The sequence below is a fragment of the Uranotaenia lowii genome, chromosome 2 (genome assembly GCF_029784155.1).
Source record: "Uranotaenia lowii strain MFRU-FL chromosome 2, ASM2978415v1, whole genome shotgun sequence".
NCBI lineage: Eukaryota > Metazoa > Arthropoda > Insecta > Diptera > Culicidae > Uranotaenia > Uranotaenia lowii.
The window spans coordinates 74,190,988-74,213,988 of NC_073692.1; the positions used below are offsets into that span (position 1 = coordinate 74,190,988).

The following is a 23,001-nucleotide window of genomic DNA, read 5'->3' on the forward strand; positions in this document are numbered from 1 at the left end:
TTGACAATTTTGACAATTTTGACAATTTTGACAATTTTGACAATTTTGACAATTTTGACAATTTTGACAATTTTGACAATTTTGACAATTTTGACAATTTTGACAATTTTGACAATTTTGACAATTTTGACAATTTTGACAATTTTGACAATTTTGACAATTTTGACAATTTTGACAATTTTGACAATTTTGACAATTTTGACAATTTTGACAATTTTGACAATTTTGACAATTTTGACAATTTTGACAATTTTGACAATTTTGACAATTTTGACAATTTTGACAATTTTGACAATTTTGACAATTTTGACAATTTTGACAATTTTGACAATTTTGACAATTTTGACAATTTTGACAATTTTGACAATTTTGACAATTTTGACAATTTTGACAATTTTGACAATTTTGACAATTTTGACAATTTTGACAATTTTGACAATTTTGACAATTTTGACAATTTTGACAATTTTGACAATTTTGACAATTTTGACAATTTTGACAATTTTGACAATTTTGACAATTTTGACAATTTTGACAATTTTGACAATTTTGACAATTTTGACAATTTTGACAATTTTGACAATTTTGACAATTTTGACAATTTTGACAATTTTGACAATTTTGACAATTTTGACAATTTTGACAATTTTGACAATTTTGACAATTTTGACAATTTTGACAATTTTGACAATTTTGACAATTTTGACAATTTTGACAATTTTGACAATTTTGACAATTTTGACAATTTTGACAATTTTGACAATTTTGACAATTTTGACAATTTTGACAATTTTGACAATTTTGACAATTTTGACAATTTTGACAATTTTGACAATTTTGACAATTTTGACAATTTTGACAATTTTGACAATTTTGACAATTTTGACAATTTTGACAATTTTGACAATTTTGACAATTTTGACAATTTTGACAATTTTGACAATTTTGACAATTTTGACAATTTTGACAATTTTGACAATTTTGACAATTTTGACAATTTTGACAATTTTGACAATTTTGACAATTTTGACAATTTTGACAATTTTGACAATTTTGACAATTTTGTCAATTTTGACAATTTTGACAATTTTGACAGTTTTGACAATTTTGACAATTTTGACAATTTTGACAATTTTGACAATTTTGACAATTTTGACAATTTTGACAATTTTGACAATTTTGACAATTTTGACAATTTTGTCAATTTTGACAATTTTGACAATTTTGACAATTTTGACAATTTTGACAATTTTGACAATTTTGACAATTTTGACAATTTTGACAATTTTGGCAATTTTGATAATTTTGACAATTTTAACAATTTTAACAATTTTGACAGGTTTGTCAATTTTGACAATTTTGACAATCTTGACAATTTTGACAATTTTGACGATTTTGACAATTTTGACAACTTTGACAATTTTGACAATTTTGACAATTTTGACAATTTTGACAATTTTGACAATTTTGACAATTTTGACAATTTTGACAATTTTGACAATTTTGACAATTTTGACAATTTTGACAATTTTGACAATTTTGACAATTTTGACAATTTTGACAATTTTGACAATTTTGACAATTTTGACAATTTTGACAATTTTGACAATTTTGACAATTTTGACAATTTTGACAATTTTGGCAATTTTGATAATTTTGACAATTTTAACAATTTTAACAATTTTGACAGGTTTGTCAATTTTGACAATTTTGACAATCTTGACAATTTTGACAATTTTGACGATTTTGACAATTTTGACAACTTTGACAATTTTGACAATTTTGACAATTTTGACAATTTTGACAATTTTGACAATTTTGACAATTTTGACAATTTTGACAATTTTGACAATTTTGACAATTTTGACAATTTTGACAATTTTGACAATTTTGACAATTTTGACAATTTTGACAATTTTGACAATTTTGACAATTTTGACAATTTTGACAATTTTGACAATTTTGACAATTTTGACAATTTTGACAATTTTGACAATTTTGACAATTTTGACAATTTTGACAATTTTGACAATTTTGACAATTTTGACAATTTTGACAATTTTGACAATTTTGACAATTTTGACAATTTTGACAATTTTGACAATTTTGACAATTTTGACAATTTTGACAATTTTGACAATTTTGACAATTTTGACAATTTTGACAATTTTGACAATTTTGACAATTTTGACAATTTTGACAATTTTGACAATTTTGACAATTTTGACAATTTTGACAATTTTGACAATTTTGACAATTTTGACAATTTTGACAATTTTGACAATTTTGACAATTTTGACAATTTTGACAATTTTGACAATTTTGACAATTTTGACAATTTTGACAATTTGACAATTTTGACAATTTTGACAATTTTGACAATTTTGACAATTTTGACAATTTTGACAATTTTGACAATTTTGACAATTTTGACAATTTTGACAATTTTGACAATTTTGACAATTTTGACAATTTTGACAATTTTGACAATTTTGACAATTTTGACAATTTTGACAATTTTGACAATTTTGACAATTTTGACAATTTTGACAATTTTGACAATTTTGACAATTTTGACAATTTTGACAATTTTGTCAATTTTGACAATTTTGACAATTTTGACAGTTTTGTTAATTTTGACAATTTTGACAATTTTGACAATTTTGACAATTTTGACAATTTTGACAATTTTGACAATTTTGACAATTTTGACAATTTTGACAATTTTGACAATTTTGACAATTTTGACAATTTTGACAATTTTGACAATTTTGACAATTTTGACAATTTTGACAATTTTGACAATTTTGACAATTTTGACAATTTTGACAATTTTGACAATTTTGACAATTTTGACAATTTTGACAATTTTGACAATTTTGACAATTTTGACAATTTTGACAATTTTGGCAATTTTGATAATTTTGACAATTTTAACAATTTTAACAATTTTGACAGGTTTGTCAATTTTGACAATTTTGACAATCTTGACAATTTTGACAATTTTGACGATTTTGACAATTTTGACAACTTTGACAATTTTGACAATTTTGACAATTTTGACAATTTTGACAATTTTGACAATTTTGACAATTTTGACAATTTTGACAATTTTGACAATTTTGACAATTTTGACAATTTTGACAATTTTGACAATTTTGACAATTTTGACAATTTTGACAATTTTGACAATTTTGACAATTTTGACAATTTTGACAATTTTGACAATTTTGACAATTTTGACAATTTTGACAATTTTGACAATTTTGACAATTTTGACAATTTTGACAATTTTGACAATTTTGACAATTTTGACAATTTTGACAATTTTGACAATTTTGACAATTTTGACAATTTTGACAATTTTGACAATTTTGACAATTTTGACAATTTTGACAATTTTGACAATTTTGACAATTTTGACAATTTTGACAATTTTGACAATTTTGACAATTTTGACAATTTTGACAATTTTGACAATTTTGACAATTTTGACAATTTTGACAATTTTGACAATTTTGACAATTTTGACAATTTTGACAATTTTGACAATTTTGACAATTTTGACAATTTTGACAATTTTGACAATTTTGACAATTTTGACAATTTTGACAATTTTGACAATTTTGACAATTTTGACAATTTTGACAATTTTGACAATTTTGACAATTTTGACAATTTTGACAATTTTGACAATTTTGACAATTTTGACAATTTTGACAATTTTGACAATTTTGACAATTTTGACAATTTTGACAATTTTGACAATTTTGACAATTTTGACAATTTTGTCAATTTTGACAATTTTGACAATTTTGACAGTTTTGTTAATTTTGACAATTTTGACAATTTTGACAATTTTGACAATTTTGACAATTTTGACAATTTTGACAATTTTGACAATTTTGACAATTTTGACAATTTTGACAATTTTGACAATTTTGACAATTTTGACAATTTTGACAATTTTGACAATTTTGACAATTTTGACAATTTTGACAATTTTGACAATTTTGACAATTTTGACAATTTTGACAATTTTGACAATTTTGACAATTTTGACAATTTTGGCAATTTTGATAATTTTGACAATTTTAACAATTTTAACAATTTTGACAGGTTTGTCAATTTTGACAATTTTGACAATCTTGACAATTTTGACAATTTTGACGATTTTGACAATTTTGACAACTTTGACAATTTTGACAATTTTGACAATTTTGACAATTTTGACAATTTTGACAATTTTGACAATTTTGACAATTTTGACAATTTTGACAATTTTGACAATTTTGACAATTTTGACAATTTTGACAATTTTGACAATTTTGACAATTTTGACAATTTTGACAATTTTGACAATTTTGACAATTTTGACAATTTTGACAATTTTGACAATTTTGACAATTTTGACAATTTTGACAATTTTGACAATTTTGACAATTTTGACAATTTTGACAATTTTGACAATTTTGACAATTTTGACAATTTTGACAATTTTGACAATTTTGACAATTTTGACAATTTTGACAATTTTGACAATTTTGACAATTTTGACAATTTTGACAATTTTGACAATTTTGACAATTTTGACAATTTTGACAATTTTGACAATTTTGACAATTTTGACAATTTTGACAATTTTGACAATTTTGACAATTTTGACAATTTTGACAATTTTGACAATTTTGACAATTTTGACAATTTTTACAATTTTGACAATTTTGACAATTTTGACAATTTTGACAATTTTGACAATTTTGACAATTTTGACAATTTTGACAGGTTTGACAATTTTGACAATTTTGACAATTTTGACAATTTTGACAATTTTGACAATTTTGACAATTTTGACAATTTTGACAATTTTGACAATTTTGACAATTTTGACAATTTTGACAATTTTGTCAATTTTGTCAATTTTGTCAATTTTGTCAATTTTGTCAATTTTGTCAATTTTGTCAATTTTGTCAATTTTGTCAATTTTGTCAATTTTGTCAATTTTGTCAATTTTGTCAATTTTGTCAATTTTGTCAATTTTGTCAATTTTGTCAATTTTGTCAATTTTGTCAATTTTGTCAATTTTGTCAATTTTGTCAATTTTGTCAATTTTGTCAATTTTGTCAATTTTGTCAATTTTGTCAATTTTGTCAATTTTGTCAATTTTGTCAATTTTGTCAATTTTGTCAATTTTGTCAATTTTGTCAATTTTGTCAATTTTGTCAATTTTGTCAATTTTGTCAATTTTGTCAATTTTGTCAATTTTGTCAATTTTGTCAAGTTTGTCAATTTTGTCAATTTTGTCAATTTTGTCAATTTTGTCAATTTTGTCAATTTTGTCAATTTTGTCAATTTTGTCAATTTTGTCAGTTTTGTCAATTTCGTCAATTTTGTCAATTTTGTCAATTTTGACAATCTTGACAATTTTAACAATTTTGACAATTTTGACAATTTTGACAATTTTGACAATTTTGACAATTTTGACAACTTTGACAATTTTGACAATTTTTACATATTTAGCAAAATTATACAATTTTGATTGTTCCGGCGTTTATCCCTGAAAAGTTTTAAAAGCTTTTTTATTCGGTTTGTATCAGAACCTTAAAAAATATAAAATTCACATTGAAGCTAGATTGTCTCAGGGATTTTTCCATTGGCAATTTTTTAACCTAGTTTCAGGGGTAAAAAATAGATAATGAGCACTATTATTTTTAAATGGGTCACCCATTCCAACGCTAACCTCAAGGTCTTCAAGGAGCTACCGTTCGGTTGTTTTATTTATCTGCGTCCATTAAAATCCTAATTCATGCAGGCACTTGACAGATCCATCTGGTTTCAACAAGTGGAAAAAACGGCTGAACACAAAAAGAGAAGAAAAAACCGATGAATCGTTCAGTGGGGAAAATTTATTTCCCCAAACGAAAACTCGCAGAAACAAAGCAGATCTCTAGTTGGCTCCCAAAAAATCCGGTCCAGCTGCCACGCTTCATTAGAGTTCATATAATTCGAGAGCGGATGTTTTCCCAACCAAATTTGTACAAGTCGAGGAGGAAAGGGTTCACCAAAGGTGACCAAAATTTAGCTTCAAATTGTTGGCGTTGGTGGTCGGTGGAACAGTATGGTTCCATATGCGCCGGATAAATATGGGTTAGAATTTTCCCGGGAAGAAATAAGAAAAGCCGGTAGACTTTATTTACTCCCAACAAGATGAATTTCGGCACGTAAACTACCCAAACGGGTAAACAGAGTATAAATCTTTGGCCGCGAGAAAGTCGAATCTCGCGCGCGGAAATGTATTGAAGAGGGATTTTGGCTTTGACTTTTCCTGCTTCTTCACGGATCAGCATATAAGGTAGTTGGCAAGAATTACTAGCCATATTCATTCATATGAAAGTTCCAAACTGAAGGAGCAACGAAAACCTAAAAGCCCCTGTTGTACAACTTTCATTCCAAATGGTCACCACCCGCACTCGACTCGCAGAAGGCTTCAGAAAAAACGAATAATCTCATATTTCCCCACATTTATGGCTGGGGCATGTGTTGTTCACTTTTTCTCTTTCAAACCAATTGCTTTTTATTTATCATACTTCAAGAACAAGTCAGCTTGTTCTTAAAGGTGGTTTTTACCAGTTCTATCATAGCAAAATGGACCGTCATACTTATTTTATCCAAATCGCTCACCATTCAAAATTGAATGGTTTAGGACACTCTTTCAAATTGTCACTCTTTCTCCTCCCATTTTTGCTGAGAATCAGATTTACTTAAGCAAAATAAAAATAAAAAAAAAGAGAATGATATCCCACACCTTTTTGTCTGTGACCGATCCTCCCATCATTATCACACACCGGGAAGCAAGCATTCAGTCGGGCAGCCAGTTCGCGGCATTCGGGTGTTTGTGAATGGAACTGACAGGCCCGAAACGCCACCTAGTAAGGTACCCGATGTGCCGAAATGAATGGATATATGGATGGTATAAATAAGTTATGACATCTACGTGCCCGGATCGAGATCGTTCCGTATTTTATGGGCCCCGACCGACGATGTGTGAGTTGTTGTTACTCCTGCCTGCCGGAGACGGTGGGTGAGAATCTGTGGTTCTTTCCTTCCTTTTGACTTATCCGCCCCGCCAAAGGTTGATGATGATCGAGATGAAAATATTTATTAAAATGTGAGCTGCATCGAAACATCTTGCCGTCAGAGAAATTGAGCCCGGTGAGCTTTATGATGGAAATGGTGAAGAAAAATGGAAATTTTTGAATAGGCTTCACTGATGACGAACACTTGAAAATGAACCATCAGTTAAAAGCATTAAATTGTTCCTCATTGTTGATTTTTTAAGTTCGCTACCAAAACGAAAATAAGGAAATGCATTATAGAATACTACCTTAACTATTAAACTTTTATCTCGATTTTAATTTTAATTTTTAGAGGATAATTAAAAATTCATCAGAATGAAAAAAAAATAAAATTTGGGCTAAATCAATTTCAATTAGAATTTCATATCGTAGATTCAAATTTTAATAAATATTCAAATATTGGAGTTCAATAATGGAACTCAGTACTGCCTATTGATCCTATTCAGTCAGCTACAGTCTACAGTTACCTTTTTTTCAAAATCAAAAAGGCTGTTGAATGCATAAATCAACGCAAATTTCAATAATGACCTAACATTAAGGCAAATACTCATACTTATGCTTATAATGCAAATACAGGGCCGTAGAAAGAACAGACTCATGGGGGGTGGGGTGTTTGGTGACTAATTTTTACCTATGATTTTTTTTCCCAATAATTCACGAATACCAAAAAAATATAAAACAAATTATGTTTGTAACTATATGATTATTAAATTTAAGTACTTCGACATTAAAGTTTTCATATTAAATCGTAACTTAAGAAAATTGGCCCTGAACCTAAAAAATGATGTCAGTTCGCTTCTATTGATGCTTAAAATATAGTTGATTTGGACATAAATTTTTTTTTGGGAGAGTTTTCATTTTCTCATAATAAAACATATTCTATACTCAAATCCAACAAGCCCAATCTTTCAAACTATTTTGCAAATTAAAAGATATTTACCTTTAATGAAAATAAATCAAATTTTCAAAAAAAAAAAAAGTAAAAAGTACAAATAATCCGATTTTTGGAGCAAATTTTCTTGATGCAGACTTTAACCAGATTAATGATTTAAGAATGAAATTTGGCTTCAAAAAACTGATTTCTGAAAGACAAAATGCCGAATTTTGGTGCCCTCAATGTGTTAATTATGTAAAACACATTTTACACTGGAGAAATGTAAAAAAATTGCATATTTTTTAGGTGAAGATGTGTTTTAACAGCAAATATTGTTCATAAAGAATCAATTTCAAAGTGATATTTAAGTGATATTTAAAAAAAAATGGGGTTTTCGGATGAAACTAAGAACTCAAATTCTACCTTTTATTGGTGATTTTCAATTGAATGGTGTTTATAAACTATTTTTTTTTAAATTGAAATCTGGAAATTGAATTGACAAGTAATCTTAACGCATTAAGGACCGCAAAGTAACGGCAAATGTTGTTCAATTACGTCGAATAAAGTTTAACACTCAAATTCAGTGCATTCGAATTATACTTCGAAGTGTAACACACTGTTGGCAAGCGCAAAAACGAGATATCTCGTATATGGTCCGCAATGTGTTAAGTTCATGATCTCTTGAATTCCTCATCAATTTATGTTGATTGTAAAATTTATTTACAAGTTAAACCTTTTTCAGAATTTTGAATCTGCATTCTAAATCGGAATTCTGAAACGGAATTCAAAAATTGCGCTTTGAATTGGTATCCGAATTTCCATACGATTAATGAAATGTATAAAAAATACGATATCCAAATCTTATTCCAGATCAGAATTTTATGAGCCACGTTTTAGAGCCTTTATTCATGATCAATTATTTGAATTCCATAGTTCAGGTTTAATCAAAATTCACTATTCAAATTAGTCATTTTCAATCTTTATTGTAAATCAGAATTAAAATATGAATCTGACTTTTCAATTTTGGATTGCCATTTCGATGCTTTAAATTTTTGATTTTTGTGTAAGAATTAAGTTAAAGAACTTTGAATTTGAATATAAAACAAAATTTCTCTTTTTTCATATTCAGAAAACTATTACCAAAATATTGAAAATGCATATGATCTCCAAAAATATGATTTAAATTTAATATGAAATTCAAAATCAAATATTCACCAGGATTTCAATGCAGCTTTTCATTTCTAATTTCTTATGATTATTCGAACTGAAAATCAAGAATCTTGAACTGGATACAGAATCCGAAACGAAAATAGGAATACAATTTTGGTTATGGGAATTGTGGAATCAGAGCCTTCGAAATAGGTTTAATTTAATTCTAAATTGAGTATTTAGTTTTGAAATTTAGATGAACAAGTGAGAAACTTTTGAAAAAGTGGAGCCGAATTTTTGACTTTCAGTCTAGATTAATACTCTTGATTAACCTTACTCTATTATCATAATTTGGTTCTGAATTTAAAAATTTTAGTGTAGAGTAGAAAATCTTTCCTGCCGTGTTGGATCCTCATGGAGGGGGGGTTTAACAAATACATTTGCAAATAATGGAAATACGCTTTTTTTTGTTTCGATTATTAGGATATATTGACAGTTTTACACGAACACCACCTTAGCAGGAGGCCTCAGCCATAACCTCAAACCATGGGAGAACAGAATCGATTTTTGAGAAGGGCGCACGATAAACGCGTTTTTCTGGTACTCATATCGACAAATTCGCCCTGTGAAAAAACGATACACGGTGTTGGTGTTTTGATTTATTTGGGCGTTCAGGGTTGCCAAGTGCATTGATATTTGGAAAATGATTATATTTTTTAAATGCATTGTTATTGCATTGTTATTGAAAAACCTTTTCATTAGTACTGAGAATTTGCAATATTCCCGTAGATTTCTAGAAAAAAATGAAATGCAATTAAATGCGTAGAAATTGATTGCAACATTTGTCCGAATGGAATAACAGCTGCCTGTATCGCACACTTAAACAATGTAGCGAATTATGTGGATTTGTTTATAATAATCAGAGCATGCAGGAGATTATTTTCAAAGTCAACATAGACGGGCTTTCATTAAATTACTTTTTTTTTTGTAACAGTTAATGATTTGGCATTCGTTTAGAATATAGAAACAAATTTTGAATCTATCAAGCAGTATATGAAAACATTTTTCAGATGTTTTAAATTCATTAGAAAAATATGGCTTATCTTCATCGATATTGGGACGCCTCATAATGAATTCAAATGTTTAGCTGTTGACATTTAAAAAATTTAATCAATTCAGAAATATTATAATTAGATGAAATCAAACAAATACTGATTTTAGTAACGCACCTAGCAACACTGGTGAGGCCGCCAGCAAATCAAAGTTTGAGGTTTTGGCTGAGGCCAATTTTTCGCCAATACTATCGTCCGTATATACCCTTATAGTCGTTATTACCATACTAGCTGATTTTACCCGGCCTTGCTCGGGTTCACATAAAATGTAAATCAAAATGAATCGTTTGACTTTTCGAAATTTTGGAATTTTTATATTCACCATTATAAAAAATTTGGCCCAAGTTTTGCCATGTTAGTTAAGTTAGTCTTTTTAAAGTTTTTATTGAGAATATTCATTTATAGTTATAAGATTTAAGTAAGTGGAAATTCAAGAAAAATCCTGGTATGCTAACTCATCTTTTCATGAAAAACATTTTTTACAACCATCTTTTCTTAGGAAGATTGAATAGATTTGGCCTAATAGTTTTATCTTCAAAAGATCAAACTGCTTTTTTTATCTTTTCCATCCCCTATCTAATGAAAATATCAGTTGAAGATTATCCCACTTTTCAATATGGATGATCTCCCTGTAAAATGGTTTATTTAAGTTTCATTTACTAAGAATTAAAAAAAACCTCCGAACTTTATTGAAGCATGTTGAAAACTTGCTTTGCATGTTTTCAATTGCATGTGTGAATATTTTCGGTTTTCAATTTCGCACTGTTTTATTATTAGTTTACCTTAAATGTTGAAAATTCTACTAATAGCTAGTAGTTATCGAAAACAAATTATCTAGAAAACACCATTTTTATATTATGAAAAAGTTTTTTTTAGTTCTGTTTTTTTTTCATGGGCACAAACATCCCATTAATGGATGGTAGAATCGACCACATTGGTCATCAATGATAACTCAAAAGTAAGAAATTGGTCAGTGAAATAGAATTGTATAAAATTCAAAACCTCAAATTTTATTATCTAATCAATTTTCTAATCCCCTATTAAAATCTCCTATTAAAATCCCTATTAAAATCCCAATTGAAGCGTTAAAATCGCAGCCTTGAGTTTATAACTCTGATTCTAAAAAAAATATTCTTTCTCTATGAGGAATTCCAAAAATATAAAAATGGTTGACCCTTAAAGCTCCCCAGCGGCGGTAAAGAGCACTTTAAAAGTCAATATATTCCTAACAGGCTAGTTGTATTTTTCAATCAAAATCTAGGCTTATAATTGTATCCAAATATCTCGTACCGGTAGCACGTGCTTTGAACAGTAGAAGGTACAAAAACACCCGCCTAAATTGTCACTTCCAAATTTTTAATGCTCAGCAAGCTTTGCTATCCAGTACATGTGAGCTCTGGATGGTCGTTGTTTCTAATACCCGGCCCATGGTGATGGTGAAAATAATCCCGCCAACGAAACGAACGGAAACGAAAATCGGTTCGCAAAATGGGTGCCATGACTTTTGATTCGTGGGAATAAAACCGTTGTTGTATGGACGACCCCCTTCAAAAGGGGTCATCCGAAAATCTAAAAACATTTTTCATCATTCCTGGTCCTAATGAGCACCCATGCCAAATTTCAGCTCTCTAGCTCTCAAGGCGGCTGAGCCTATTGAAGACAAACATACAAACGAACAAACAAACGGAAATTACTTTTTATATATATATATAGATATAGATTTATGGCATTCGCGGCTTGATCAACGTTGCAGTTGGCGGATCGTTATTGAAAAACTTATCCGGTACAACTGTGTTCGATGTTTACTCTTGGGCTCGAACTCGCAGACATCGGCTCAGGAGACAACAGACTTGCCAACTGAGCTATATCACAAGCCAGAAATACTCTTACTTACGCTTTAAAGTGAGCTTTCAAGATTGCCTGGATTTATAAATTTTATTCACAACAAAGCCCGCGAAAACTTACTATTTAAAAGCATTTAAAATGTTTTCCTTCACTTTCTTCACTTATTCACATTTCTGTAAATTTTCTGTCAAAAATGGATAATTTCTGTATTTTTTGAAATTTGAACAAATCTAAGAAAAAGTTAATCAATCCTCCGTAGAAGCCGTTTATTTTTTAAATGAGGACAAAATACTTTCTTATCAGAATTCGCCGGAAGCTAACGAAATATTTTCCTTATTCAATTCATGAGAAAAAGTGATGTATTATTTATTGTAGGGTATGTAATCCGGATTCCCTGGATTGACATTGGACATTCCCAGGTTTTCAAAGCAAAATGGACATATAAAGCAAACTAAGGTCTGAATTAGGCTCAACTATTCTGTGATTATTTTATCCTAAATGTTTTTTTTAATTCGAAAAGAAATTTGAACGCCACTGACGTGTTCCTAGAAAAAATGAAAATTAAAGTGGTTTTAGTCATTTTATTATACTTCAATTATCACTGAATTCTGCAGAGATTTGTACGGATTTTATGATGAAAAAATCGAGATCAAATGCCCAGATATTTTCAAGTATTGTAAATTTTGTTGCAAATTTATTCTGCAAAAACAATGCTGGAAAAATTGTACCATTCCGTACTCTAGAAGCCAAACTATTCGAGAGACATGGCCGTTGGAACGGGGGGGGGGGGGGGGGGGGGATCTATTTTGGGGTTAAACCCCCCATTGAAGGTCCCTTAAAAGCAAGCGACTACTTTTCTACAATCACATTTTGTTATTTTTTTTATCAAAATTTTAATAATTCAGCTACAATTTTCCAAAATTTTCTCACTTATCGGTAGTAGTTCATTTCTGAATACGAAATTTTAAATAATTTTGGTTCCTTATCATCGAAATTGTATTATTATTATTTTTTTTCATATTACCGATTAAGTATCCGGTTTAGGATTTTTGATTTTCGGTTCGAACTATCATCAAAAATTGAATTGTCGTTCGTTTACTTCGAAATTTGATTCATAATTTTCGAAACTCATACGCATTTTTGAAATTTAGTTATTATTTTTCCAAATAATAAAAACAAACTTAGAAATCACGCTGAGTCGTTGTTTCATATTCAGATTCGAAGTTCAGGAACTTTATTCTCATGCAGAATTCAAATATAACAAACCTTTAAAATGGCGATACAGGTTTATCATTTGAAATTTTTCTTTTTACAAATATTTGCAAGCCGGCTGAAAATGACTGAAATAAAGTTGAGTTTGAGTTCATTTGGCAAGTTTTGTCTTATGAAAAACTTATTTTAAAAAAAACCATCCACAGGAATTGGTTTTTAATGAAAAGTAATTTATGTTAAAGAAACACGTATCTTCTCTTGAAGGAATCGCAGGGAATTCCATATGTTTTGGCGTATTGTTTAACATGATTAATATTGCAGTTTTTACGAGAATCAAATTTCAAACTTTAACTTGTAACAAGGATCGAGTTTGCATAAATCTTATTTGAGCCGCAAAATTTTATTTAATATGTTATAATATTTTTTTTTAAGGCATTTCGGCGAGATGAACTCTAGTAGAATGAAATCGAAAGATAGGAAATGATAGGTGGATAGTAAAGCTAGGGCGCTTTGGAGAAGAAACATTGAAAGGTGGTTTTGAAAATGTAAGTCTAGGGCATGTGGGAGAAAGCTCAAACTAATCGGTTGAATCTTTGCTCGGCAACGGTTAATTCTGTATGGGAGGCGAAGCAATCGCAGCTCGCATACAGAATAAACCCGATGGATTAGATGTGTACCAACACACGTAATCGAGCAAAAATTCAACCGACCAGCGACTTACTGAACAATCTCAAAGCTTTCTCCCACATGCCCTAGACTTACATTTTCAAAACCACCTTTCAATGTTTATTCTCCAAAGCGCCCTAGCTTTACTATCCACCTATCATTTCCTATCTTTCGATTTCATTCTACTAGAGTTCATCTCGCCGAAATGCCATTAAAAAAAATATTATAACATAGTTATGACGGCGATAAAAATCTGAAAACAAAATTTCAATATTTAACTTTTACTTTTGAAAATTAGATGTTAAAAAGAAATTATTTGGAAATTTAAAGCTTTTTAAAAAATAAATAATAAAAAAATTGAGAAAAGAATTTAAGGGAATTTTGATGAAAATATTCTAATTTTGTACGGATTCATTCACATTTTTTTTTGGAAAATCAAACAAAAAATTAAAATGGCATCATTAAAATTTTAAGTTTTGTCGCAAAAAAAACGAAATCTGTTAAGCAAGATCTATTAAAATAAACATAAACGATTTTTCGGAAGCTTAAAAACCGATTCAAAATCTGATTATATTTTTCGAAGGTAAAATAATGATTCAAATGTTTATTTTAAATTAATTTTTATGGAATAGTTTCATATTTTCCCGGATAATGCCCGCCCAGACAACCAGAAGTCGTATTTTCTTTTACAGATTACATCGTATAGAATGTTATTTATACTCATTTTCGTATATCTGCACCTACAATGTGCGGTCCATGCATATTCTTTATCGTATTTAAAAGCATTGCATGATTTTATTACGACAAGAAGAGAGACTCGTATTTATGTACATATGAATTCGACCTTTGTGTATGACAATTCGCAAAAAATCCGTGAAACAACCGATATACGGTGATCAGCCGTGACTGAGAGATTTTGTCGTGTCATGCATAAAATAATTCGAAATAAAAAACGTATATAACTGCATTGATTCGTAATAATGTGCATGCAGTCGTATACCTTTGCAAATTAATTCGCATGACTGATTTTCGTAAAACATATTTGCTGGCAATCGTAAAAGAATACAAAAAAGTTCAATAAAATCGTTTATGATAATGGGACATCGATGATTGGAATCGAATTAAAGGAGGCTTCAAAATGTTGGTCTATTTTTAGATCATCGATGACGCGTTTTACGATTTGAAAGATTTAAGTTATAGAAATATATGATTTGCTTTTGGTTTAATGTCTTTGAAGCAAATCCCCTTGAATTTATATATTCCAGATGGCGTCGAGGAACCATCATGAGCTGCAGATCGTATGGTCAGGGGATCAAGTCCAGGTACTAACAATAAAATCAGCAATCAGGCAAATAATAAATTTGTACGATATAAACTTGTAATTGACAGCAAAATACGAAATAATCTTATTTTTATTATTTTTATGGTTGAATAAACAGATTGGTTTAAAGTATAAAAAAAAAAAATCTTATTTTTATTCAACTGACGGAAAATGAGAGCTCTGCACTCAAGTCGCAAAAGACGACCAAATAAGTCGTCAAACTTTCCATATTGTTACGAAAAATGTCGTATATTACAACCTCAATCATCTATATGATGATGTAAATTGTCAAAGTTTATTCCAAAAAGAATCAGGGTAGTCGTAAATGATGCGCATGACAAGTCATGCAAATCGTAATTTAATACAATCCAAATCAAGAATATGTTTGCTAATGTACCTATATGGCCTCCAAAATGGTACGTATATACTGGTTTTGCTACATTATATACGATATGTTTACAGGTATATTTGCATGTATATTTGCGTTGCAAATTCGAAATACCCACCAAATGGTTGTCTGGGCGGATTTTTAATTGAAAATTTGAGAATAGAATGCCTGAATTTGGCCAGGTTTTATATAAAATAGACCGGATTTGCCCGACACGGATACGTGCGGGTGAATTTCTGGCAATCTTAAGCTAAGTTCACCATATTTTGATGTAAATTTTAAAATTTTAACCATCGATAAAAGTACGTTTCCTATTTTGTTAATAAGGGTTTCTTAACACAAATCCTTATCATCACTTCAAAAAAATTAAGGATGTATTTTCCAAAGTTTCTATGTAAAACAAAAAACAATTAATGTGAAAGACCTTGAAAATTAATAATCAAATGGTATTTAAAATAAATGTTATTAATTTTTTTATATTCATGCACTGTTTGACAAAAAATGTCATAGAAAATATCAATATCGAATTTTAAACCTCAGGCTTATTGGCATGTCACAGTACGCACAACTAACCATGAAATCGGCGAAATTACGAAAATTTATCGTTCTTAAGCGACCAAAATGCCTGTTCGCAGAAAAAAACATCCAAAGATGGAATGATTTTTTTTTTTCAACTGAACAAAACATCAAATCAACAACAAATCCTTCAAAAAAAATAACTTTTTTCCTTTTGGCTGTTACGGGTGATTTTGGCTCAGACCTTCAACGATGCAGGTATAGCCTGGTAGCCCTCAGTACTTCGGCATTAGCTCGTGATTTTTCTGGCAACCAAAATCTGTCGTGAAGAGTTTATCGGAAAAATTCTCTGCCAACACATCCCTCACTGGAACGTCAGGTTTCTCTCGGTTTCGAAGGGAGTCTATTTTATTCGCTCTTTTTACCAGTTCTTGTTTTTATTGCACTGGTATTAAAATCTTAGGAGTTGGTAGACCTTGGTCTGAAGTTCATCTTCCAAGATCCGATGGCGACTTCAATCTGGTTTATTCAAATATTCTGTAATTTAGTGGTACTACGTGCAAACATTCGCTCAAGGAGTTTCTTGATGTTCTCTACTGTAACTTGACGACCCATGTTGTTTTTCCAACCTCCAGGTATCTTCCAATGCAAAGCGAAAAAAAAAGAAAAATTGCACAAACGTTCATTAACCCTCATCCGCATTAGATTTCATTACCCTAATCAGCACTAGGAGTGTCAATTTGACACCACAAGCTCAAATCGTTATAACTTTTGGCGTGTTAAATCAATTAAAACAAAACTTACATCAAAATAAACCTTGTAATGTCAGTAAAATATGTTTAGAACATTATATACAGCTAAAGTTACAAGTTTTCTCGTTATTCAGCATGAAAGAAAAAAAATCCGAAAAAACATGCCTCACGAAAACTGCTGTAGTTCATATGTTACACGTCCAAAAAAATATTTGCCTTATGCATATGAAAGCTGAAGTTAATGCCTACATCATGAAGACAAGAAATATTTTTTTAAATTTTTTTTAATGAAATGGTCACAAAAAGTTAAAAAAAGTGGTCTAAAAAACCTACCTTACCGCTTTACCGTTTCGAAATTATAAATATCTTACAAAAACCGTCATAAGGTCTTCCACCTCTTCAATTTTCTCGCAAATGACCATTAGTACAATTTGGTCCACAAATCCCATTATTTACAGGAACATCGTCTCCCTTCGATGAGTTTTATAGTCGAGTTTAATGTAGCTTCCTTAATCCATAGTAACACAACCCGATTTTTTGGTCAGAAGTTTGTCGCAGAGTCTCCGAGTTTGTCGTAGGTTTCACGGATTTAGCGTGTTTGGTACTCCTTTTTGACTGCTTCTGCTTCCGATGGGTCTGAAGTCCAATTCTCTCTTTGGTCCGTATAACGTTAGTCGATGAAGTACCTGGTTTCTTATGCAAATCCCGTACTGATGCCGCATGTAGTAATCTTTATTTTCTTGTCCATTGTAAGGTCAGCAGGGCCAGGTTTCCTATCGCGTCTCGGAGAACCTTTCTCAACGCGATTTGAACTGAACCGATACTTACACCTTTTTCCTTAGCTAGTTTTCTAATTGAAAGACTACTCACAATCCGATTTCTTTGCTCGAAAGTAATGCCGCGCATTTTCAGATTTCTTCGCGAAAAAAGATAAAAAATGACAAAATTTTCTGCACTTGGATGAAAACAACAGTACGCAGCCGAAATTTGGCTCAACACAAAACGATTTTTGAAATGACGGTTATTTAATAGTGCATTTATTATCATCGGATTAGTCCATATGATAGTTCAGATTAGAAGAGGTGAATATTACAAATGATTATTTGCTTAGCCATGCATTATTAAAGCATAGTGAGCGAGTACCTATGACTGGCTACTTCCTAGCTATGCTTTTTGCTCTAAGCCTGTTTACAATCAAAACATTCAGAATTCAGTTTCAAGCCATGAGTAATTTTAGCAACAAAAAAACCAAAACATAAATCATTGCTAATGTTGATGGGGCCGATTGGAAACGAATTTAATAGCGTTTTAACGCGTACAATTAACAAGCAAGGCAAATGTTTCAAAGCACCAAAAACGATTCCGCTGAAAGTCGTAACAGAACTTCAAATGTTTCCCGCCGATCGTAAAAATTATTAACAAAATACACACCGCGTTCGTTTCAGATCCCGGGAGATTAGCGCGGGAGCTCAGCAAATCAAATCCCACCCAGCAAACATTTCGGTGCAGCAGCAACCAAAACAAAATCAAACAAACCCGGGCAATTTGTGTCAATGGAGAAAAAATTAAATATAAATTTCAATTTTCCGATTCCGGAGCTCGGGAAAATGTACAACAAGACGGGAGAGAAAAATGGAAATTCGAATGCCGGTGAACGAAAAACCTCTCAATCATTAAACCCGGGAACTGGTGGAAAAATTACTGGCCTCCTCCCGAAAATTTTTATTTATTGACTTTAACCGCAACTCGAGGAAGGACGGTGGCGTCGGAGGAAAAATAAAAATGGAAATCAAAAACAGACCCACACGGCGACGAGGCGCAACGCTACGAAACTTGCTTAGCTCAGCTGAGCTGGTAGTTTAATTTAGTTAAGCAATATTCTCTCTCTGGTTGAATGAGTGAATGAATGTAATTTTCCCTCCATTTGCTAACGAAATCATTAGTCTAGACATTTTCTGGGTTTGGCGGTTCAGAAAATTCGTCCGCTGTTGGTAATTGAATAGAACAATTCAAATGATGCAGTGTTATGGTTGTTTCGAATTACGGAAGCATATGTGCATGAGGTTTGTGGTGAGATCAACCGAATCGTTGAATTAAGAAAATTACTAGTTTGTATGTAGAGGTTTGACAAATGATGGCGAATGAGAACTTTAACCATTGTTAAAAAAATCGAAATTTAAGATCGTCCAATTTAAAAAAAAATGTTCTAGATGACATCAAGGAAATTTAAGAACTCAATTGTTTGATTGCTAGATCCGGAAAATTTTGAACATTTTTACAATAACAACTTTTTTGACAATTTTGACAATTTCGACAATTTTGACCATTTGGACAATTTTGACAGTTTTGACAATTTTAACAATTTTGACGAATTGGACAATTTTGACAATTTTCACAAATTCGACAATTTTGACAATTTTGACATTTTAACAATGGTGATAATTTTGACAATTTTGACAATTTTGACAATTTTGACAATTTTGACAATTTTGACAATTTTGACAATTTTGACAATTTTGACAATTTTGACAATTTTGACAATTTTGACAATTTTGACAATTTTGACAATTTTGACAATTTTGACAATTTTGACAATTTTGACAATTTTGTCAAATTTGACAATTTTAATAAACTTGACAATTTTGACAATTTCAACAGTTTTGACAATTTTGACAATTTTGACAATTTTGACAATTTTGACATTTTGACAATTTTGACAATTTTGACAATGTTTTTGATTTTTATGCTGAGAGAACCTGATAACAATTTATTTGGTGATCTTCAAATGTCCAGTAGATAAGAAGAAGCAACGAATCGACCCTCAAGTTTTCCGGGAAAACTACCAGCCAACCTGTTCGAGAAAAGTCTTTGCTTCCTGGGGAATTTCTCTGGAAAATTCTCACTTGTCCTTCAGTGGAATGGAAGCAACAATTTGCGGTTGTAATCTGCCCCGATGCAGAAATCCGAAACCATGAAATTCTTTCATTAAAATTCAGCTTCATATTTCCTCTGGCAGTCGTCGTCTTTCTCGTTGTTGGCCAGCCGCTCCGATAGCATTAGCTCAGATTACCACAATATTTAGCAGCCCATAAATCGCGCCTCATCCACTGGGGCTGTTTTCATTTTAACACCGTCGTTTTTACTGAGTCGTTCGTCGCTAAGCTGAGTGTTTTTCTGTTGTTTGCAGGGCCATGTTCATTAGCTTTCCGGAATTTACATCCATCTTGCTTTCGGTTTTTTTACTTCACTTCTGTTAGGCAAAACGCAGCCGGAAAGAATTTTTCGTTTCATGTCTGCTTTCAGCAGACAGACACTGAAATTTGTTTCGTATCTCGTTTTCCTTTTCACATTTCTCAACTGTAACTTGTAGCAATTTTTCCTCCCCGCCGGCCGTCATCGTCGTTGAGTAAGCAAATGAATTGAAATTCAATCCCACCCACTAGCGATGCGATGTGAACGAACGAAATTGGGTGAATTGAGCAAAAAAAAAGGAAAATCATTAGAAGCACATCCGCTTTTTGCTCGGTTTAATTTTCAGCTTAACACACAAACAAACAACAATCACCTGGCTGCCTGGGGATGGCCGTGGAAAATAAAGAAAAACGTGACACCTACCCATTTGTTTTGCCTCCATTTTTCTGCTTTCTGTTGCTTTCTTTCATCCCAAGGCACGTCCAAGCTTCCAAAATTAGACCGTGATGATCCGCAGGAAACGATCAATTCTAGAATAGTCGGCAGCACAAGATAGAAAACCAAAAAAATAAAGGAAAAAATGTTGTAATACACCTCCCACCACCCACATGGCTCTGGAAGACAATGGCCATATGCTGAGCTGTCGATGCCATTTCGTTTCTAAACAAACTTTAAATTTTACTCTATAGAGCCGTCATGAGACGACCACGGCCGGCAGCGTATAGCTTATTTACGAACTCAATTTAAGACCGACCCGCGTGGGGCGGGATGAGCTCATAAACATTTTCCGGAATGGTTATTAGAGAGTAAATTTTCCATTATCACAACATGTGTTTGCGGGCGGGTGGTGAGTTCAAGTTGAAAATAAAAAATGAATAAATCGAACCCGGGAGCTGCCGATTATTTTGGTAACGCATTTACTAAAGCAAATAAATTTCCCATTTGTTGACTCCAATAATGTTTTTTCGCAAAACAAACAGTCGAGAGTAGTTACAGCTCTGGAGGAAAGTTACTGACAATTTATTTTGTTTTTTTTTTAACTTTTTTTTCAGATTATAATGTCCGAGAAAGACAAAATCAAACTGGTCTCGACCGAGAAGCGGAAAGCTGACGAAAGTGAACCGGCCAAGGATCTCAAAAAGGTAAGTTTTGAAGTTTTTATCACTTTTTGAACCTATACAAAATTTATAGGTGTGTACTTTTTTAGTTTATTTTCACTAAATGTTTACTTTTCTCTACAAAAATAATATAGACATATGTACATTAGACTGCCCCAAATGACCCGACTTTTGAAAAAGTTATACGCTGCAGGCTAAAATTGATCCTGAGTCTAGTACAAGATCTCATGCCAAATTTGGGCCAGATCGGACCACGGGAAGGGGTCGCTCAACGGGCCTGAAGTTTGTATGGGATTTTGAGACATTTTGTTCGAGAGGAACATGAAAAACCAGTTTTTCGTCAATAACTTTTGTTTCCTTTGACCGATTTCTTTCAAAAACGGGTTTTCTTAAAGCCTAAATTATGACAAATATTTTATCCGAAGGTTTCATTTCAAATAAAGTTAAGATAAAAAAGTTATTAGGCTTCAAAAATTGGCTAACTTTTTTAAGGGTGATATTCATCACTGATTTTATGAGGCGACTAAATGTCCGACCAGAACACTCAATGTGAAATACATGCCGTTTTTTCAAATAATTACTGATTTTAACCATTGTTATTGCGCTCGATTGCAATTTTTGATGTTTTTCTAATATTTGAGTTTGGATGATATTCACTTGATAGTTCAAAAAAGCAAGGGCGGAAAAATGCTTGACAATTTAAAAGAAAAATTGCATAACCACAGGGGCTTAAGAGCATGACTGGACGAATTATCATTTAATTGGAATCATAAAGCGTTGGTACATGTGTTTTTCGATCTAAATAAATTGTTGGCAGTTGAGTCGCCCAGAGGTGGAAATATGTACAATAGACTGCCCCAAATTTGTATGGGAAGTTCAAAACCTGTGAAATGTTATGCGCTGCAGGCTAAAATTGATCCTAGTCCTAGTACAAGATCTCATGCCAAATTTGGGCCAGCTCGGATCACGGGAAGGGGTCGCTCAACGAGCTTGAAGTTTGTATGGGATTTCGAGACATTTTGCTTGGAAGAAACATGAAAAACCTGTTTTTCATCAATAAATTTGGTTCTCGTTGGCCGATTTCTTTTATAAACGGTTTTTCTTAAAGGATGGTATTAATCACTGTCAATGAGTTTGGGCGGTCGAACATATTGACGCCTCATTAACAGTAATGAATACCACCGTAAAAAAAGTTAGCCCATTTTTGAAGCCTAACAACTTTTTTATCTTAACTCTTATCGAAATGCAGTCTTTGGATGAATATTGATCATAACTTAGGCTTTTAGAAAAATTGTTTTTGAAAGAAATCGGCCGACGGGAACCAAAGTTATTGATGAAAAACTGTTTTTTTTATTGGCATCACAAATCGTCCAGTCATGTTCCTAAGCCCCTGTAGTTATGCAATTTTTCTTTTAAATGGTCAAGCATTTTTCCGCCCTTACTTCTTTGAACTATCAAGTGAATATCATCCAAACTCAAATATTAGAAAAATATCAAAAATTGTAATCGAGCGCAACAACAATGGTTAAAATAAGTCATTATTTGACGAAACGGCATGTATTTCACATTGAGTGTTCTGGTCGGACATTTAGTCGCCTCATAAAAACAGTGATGAATATCACCCTTAAAAAAGTTAGCCAATTTTTGAAGCCTAATAACTTTTTTATCTTAACTTTATTTGAAATGAAACCTTCGAAAAAAATATTTGTCATAATTTAGG

The 23,001-nt window shown here is 31.3% G+C and overlaps 1 protein-coding gene across 3 annotated transcripts in view; it reads left to right on the top strand.

Moving 5' to 3' along the window:
* Positions 1–23,001, top strand: part of LOC129747761 (pseudouridylate synthase RPUSD2-like) — a 716,686-nt gene that overhangs the window by 553,417 nt on the left and 140,268 nt on the right. For all 3 annotated transcript variants that reach the window (XM_055742110.1, XM_055742108.1, XM_055742109.1), the window contains one exon: positions 21,216–21,305. In XM_055742110.1, coding sequence (XP_055598085.1) covers positions 21,216–21,305 — 90 coding nt within the window. The remainder of the gene's footprint in view (positions 1–21,215; positions 21,306–23,001) is intronic.